Source organism: Phalacrocorax carbo, chromosome 2, assembly GCF_963921805.1.
Source record: "Phalacrocorax carbo chromosome 2, bPhaCar2.1, whole genome shotgun sequence".
Classification (NCBI taxonomy): domain Eukaryota; kingdom Metazoa; phylum Chordata; class Aves; order Suliformes; family Phalacrocoracidae; genus Phalacrocorax; species Phalacrocorax carbo.
Genome location: NC_087514.1, coordinates 113,919,047 through 113,923,811, shown reverse-complemented (window position 1 = coordinate 113,923,811; position 4,765 = coordinate 113,919,047). Strand labels below are relative to the sequence as shown.

Sequence of the window (4,765 nt, the reverse complement as noted above, 5' to 3'; positions counted from 1 at the left end):
TCCACAGCCTCCCTGGGCAGCCTGTTCCACTGCTCTGTCACCCTCACAGGAAAGGAGTTTTTCCTCATATTGAGGTGGAACTTCCTGTGTTCCAACTTGGGCCCATTGCCCCTTGTCCTGTCACTGGGCACCACTGAAGAGAGCCCGGCCCCATCCTCTTGACACCCAGGCTTCTTCTGGAGTCTGCCCATCCCAAAATGTGCAATAGCTCTAGAAATAGAAATACCAGTTTCACCTGGTCCTGTAGCATTAGGGGAGCAAAGCATGTCTGAACAGCCGGTGGGCTTTTGGCTCCAAGCCAACTCCACGTAGGCAAAAGGACTTCCAAAAATCCTTCTTGCAATAGCGTTCTTGGATATTAAGGAGCAAATTCAAGACAGCAATGCTGTCTCGATCCCGACACGTAGATGAACACCGGGGGGGAGGCGGTGCCAGGGGAGGGCGGCAGCGGGGCGGTGCCGGGAGGCGGGGCCAGAGCGGAGGAGCGACGGCTCTGCCATCCGCTCCTCAGGGCTGCTGGGTCGGTTTCCGCGGGAGGCGGCAGCGATTGGTCGGGTCTGGGTCCAACATGGCGGCTAACGCGACCACCAACCCCTCTCAGCTGCTGCCGCTCGGTAACCGCTGCTGCCGCCGCGGTGCTGTCGCCACCTCCCGGTGTTGTGGCGGGGAGGCGGGGGAGCCCCCTCTTGTGGCCCACGGGCGCAGGGGGGAGGCTGTTTGCGGGCACTTCCGGGCGGCGCGAGCGGCGCGGCACTTGGCGGGAAGCTTGAACGGGGCGGGCGGGCGCCTCCCGTTAGACGGGGGTTTCCCTCGTCGGGGGCGGTGTGGTGGGGGAGGTGGAATGTGTGTGTGGGAGGTGGAATGTGTGTGTGGGAGGTGGAATGTGTGTGTGGGAGGTGGAATGTGTGTGTGGGAGGTGGAATGTGTGTGTGGGAGGTGGGGGTGTGTGTGGGAGGTGGGGGTGTGTGTGGGAGGTGGGGGTGTGTGTGGGAGGTGGGGGTGTGTGTGTGTGAGTGCTAGCCGCAGTAAAATGTGCAAAGATTCGTTTAAACATATTTTTTCTTTTTTTCTTTCTTTTTTTTTTTTTCAACCAGTGTCTGGCAATTACTTTTTTGCCATCACAGTGTCAGGGGTTTTCTTCTAAGAAATACATGCTCTATGAAATAATCTCTTGTACCTTTTTTTTTTTTTTTACTTACAGAACTTGTGGACAAATGCATAGGCTCACGCATCCATATTGTGATGAAGAGTGATAAAGAAATTGTTGGAACACTTCTAGGATTTGATGACTTCGTCAGTATCCTTTGATGGAAATGTTTAAGGCCGTTCACTTTACTTTTTGGCTCAATTCATTCATTGTTTTTGTGAGGTTTGAGTTCACTGGATGGAACCATTTTGTACAGATTAATTGTATTATTCTGATATTTTCCGTTTATAGATAGAATCATAGTTCAGTATAAAATGAAAATACCTTTAAATATTTCAATTTTAAAATTCTGGGCCTTATTTTCCTTGAAACTGGATTTTCAGATATGGTGTTAGAAGATGTTACAGAATTGTAAGTGTTATTTCTGCCTCTTGTTGCTATTTAATTGTTGGTTTTCTGAGGGAAACCATTGTGTAAAATCTGTAAGCAATGTGGTTTTATATTTTTGGAATACTTGCCAGCTGATTAGTTTATACTTCAGAGGTAAACTATAGGGGGTGATCTGTTCAGGACAGCCGTGTCACAGACTAGAAGTTGCATGACTTATACTTGTAATCAGATTCGTAATTTGTAGCCTTAATTTGGCATGGGTTGTGTGTTGAACTTTCCAGTAGTTTATTACATTTCCTTAAGGTCTAGGTAAAGATTTAAAAAGTTAGCACACTTAAGGGTAAGTATTTATTACTTGGTCATGCCATATTGCTATTTGAAACCTATTTTGAGTATTGGTGGTATTCCAGAAATTGTGCAGATTTAGAGGGTAAATCTGTATCTTTATGTACAAAGCAGAAGAGTACAATGGATGTTTTAATTGCCAGTTGCCTTCTTTACCCAGGTGGGCAGTTGATAAAGATTACACTGCTGTGTGGCTAATTACTGGTTAGTTCCAACAAATGTCATCTTAATACAGAGATTTATGTCAGTTGTGTAATCAAAAGGGTAATCATTGTCCCTGCTTATGTGTTGTTACTTGCTGTTTCTAATGCTGCTTCAGTGAGATTACACCTGAGGGCAGAAGAATCACAAAGCTAGACCAGATTTTGCTAAATGGAAATAACATAACAATGGTAAGTCATCATTGTTAGAAGGCTGCATGTCTTTATTTTCTGTACCTGTAAATCACTCAGTAATTGAGTTCAACTATTTCAAGCTGAGCTTTCCAGACAGTTCCATTACACAAGCTACTTTCAGCTAGCTTCTGGGACGTATGTGTGTATGAATGGTGCTGGAAGAGTGATCTTATTGCCTTCCTTAGTTTAGAAAAGGAAAAAGAAAGCATGAAAAGAGCATGGCCCTAATTTTATTTTGAATAATGCTTTTGTGGTCTTCAGGTGTGCAAGGGAATCGCTGGCTTTGTTGCCCACTCTGTAGGCTGGTCCATACAGTGGCTTTATCTCATGAGTGTTTGCCTGCATAAGTATGTAGGGTGGGATACCTCTACATTTCGTCCGTTATCATAGGTATAGATGTGTTTGCAGCAATTTGGGTGCTTATGAGCTTGTCAAGTAATTTGGTGCTATGATACAGTGTGATGCCCAGAGAGCTGTACTTTTTCGTGCTCTAAAAAAAAAATCTGGAGGTCTGTTGGATTATACCAAATGAGAAGTGCTATGATTTTTAGTTTGTCATGTGCTCATGTATGTAGATCAGTACTGAAACAGTAATTAAATGTTGTGATTATGCATCCCTAAGCTGAATTCTGCAACTTCCTAAATACCACAAAAGCAGACCCACAGTAGTTCTTTGCTTGTCTGCATAGATGGCTACAAAATCAGGACTTCCTACATAAGGGCATTCCTAATTTTGTGTGAGGGGAAGAGGAAGACTGACTTGAGCCTAAGTCAGCTGTGTGTGAATAAGGAATAACCTCTGTTTTGCTGTCTTACCTACCTTGTACCTCCGCACTGTGTGTGAGCAACTGCCATCTTGACTTAATTTCAAAGCCTTTTTCTGCTTTGATTACTGTCCTGCATCCTTAGAGGACACTGCATGTTCAGACTTCTTGTATGGAGTAAAATAATTACCATCCAGGTAAGCTGGTGGTACGCTGCTCTTGAAGCAGAAGCTGGTGATTCTTAGAGTGCAAATTTTCAGCAAGACCTAGGCATGTGTCTGTATTAGATCTTCTGTCTTTTGGGGATGTAACTTCTCACATCAGGAAGACTATGCTTTAGACTTTTTCTTACTGCAGTCCCAAAAGCAGCAAAGCTCTTTGTCTTTAAAAGCGCTCAGCTAATTATTAAGAATATCTCAGTAAAAGGGAAGGTTATCATCATCTTTCCCCCCCCCCTTTTTCATGTTTTCCCTTTTGTATTTCTTTATCTGTTTTTCAGTCCTTTAATTTCTTCACAGGAAAATGCTCTGCTGACTTAGTCCCTGCTGCCTGTAGATGGGTTCAGCTCTTAATTAGGTTTGGGGCTCTGCTTAGCAATGGGAGTTGGAAAGAGGAAACCAACTTCCCAGTATAGCCACAGTCTGGGGAAGAATCAGCACTTGGAGAAATGCTTCATGAAAGGAAGCATGTTCTTTGTCCTTCTAAAAATACGCTGTAGTGTTTCTAGACAGAACAATCTCCTTGAAGTGAATAACAAAGACAAGAACCAAAAAGTGTGTTATCCTAGGAAGTCCTTAGTGTTTTATTAAACATTCTTTGTGTTTGGAGATTCTTTTTGGCATGTGCTTCTCTGGCAGTAACTGACTTCCTCTGTTGGGAGAGGAAGACGATATTGAATCTAAAAACCACTTTTGTGGTCTACCATGAAGTCTCCATCTGCTAAAATGTTGTAAAGCAAGAACTGCCACGTATGAGTTTGTTGAACTCAAATCCATGCCACTAACACATAATTGTCTTATTCTTTTATAGCTGGTTCCTGGAGGAGAAGGACCTGAAGTATAAGCTGATACAATTCTCGTCTATGAAGACATGTTATATATATATAAAAGTAAACTAAATAGAGCTTTTGGGGTGTGGGTTGTTGGCTTGGTTCAGGGTTTTTTGTTTACACACTTTTGCAGTTGTCATTTGATAAAGACAAGGATTCCCCCTTCAGGAAAGGTGTGTTGCTAATGATAATGCCAACTTTGTAAGTTAAAATCACGACTTTCATGTAAAGATGCACTAATCTGTTCTGAATAAAAGGCTTTCTTTTTGTTAGTTATTGTGTTCTGTTATGGAAGTGTACAAGTTATAGATAGTTTTATAACTGGAAAAATAATAGTTATGTTTCAGCTGCTGTCAGTCTTCAGTATTTCTACATATGCTGCTTTTGTTTGTGGCCTGAGTGTATAAAACACAAGTTGTGAGCTGATGTTGCTGTTCTTTGGAGTACAGGCAGATACTAAGCTGGATGACTTGTTAAAACACGGCTTCAGGCTGCGTCACCAGAAACCATGTGTTCAAGTGCTGTAGAATTCTGAAATCTCTTCAAAGTAGAGGCATCTGCTTCGTGCTTGGCAGCCTTTGGTTCTGCTGGCCTTGAGGTTCAGCGCTCGTGGACTTTTGCTTGGTAGATATGCTTTCTTAAAGGCACTGTAATGGTATTTGGCAAGCAAGGACTG

At 43.1% G+C, this 4,765-nt stretch overlaps 1 protein-coding gene across 1 annotated transcript; it reads left to right on the top strand.

Annotated features, from left to right (window-relative positions):
• The first annotated feature begins 504 nt into the window (after positions 1–504).
• Positions 505–4,361, top strand: LSM5 (LSM5 homolog, U6 small nuclear RNA and mRNA degradation associated). The gene is made up of 5 exons (XM_064443907.1): positions 505–614; positions 1,202–1,297; positions 1,531–1,558; positions 2,202–2,274; positions 4,071–4,361. The coding sequence occupies exons 1-5, from the start codon at positions 569–571 to the stop codon at positions 4,101–4,103; spliced, it is 276 nt and encodes a 91-aa protein (XP_064299977.1). The 5' UTR covers positions 505–568; the 3' UTR covers positions 4,104–4,361.
• The last annotated feature ends 404 nt before the right edge of the window (positions 4,362–4,765 follow it).

What these genes read in the sequence shown, in the direction of transcription:
- LSM5 (XM_064443907.1), top strand. Translation starts at nt 569, where the DNA reads ATGGCGGCTAACGCGACCACCAACCCCTCTCAGCTGCTGCCGCTCG. An exon ending in CTCTCAGCTGCTGCCGCTCG is followed by an intron (nt 615 to 1,201) that starts GTAACCGCTGCT and finishes TTTTACTTACAG; the next exon opens with AACTTGTGGACAAATGCATA. An exon ending in AGGATTTGATGACTTCGTCA is followed by an intron (nt 1,298 to 1,530) that starts GTATCCTTTGAT and finishes CTGGATTTTCAG; the next exon opens with ATATGGTGTTAGAAGATGTT.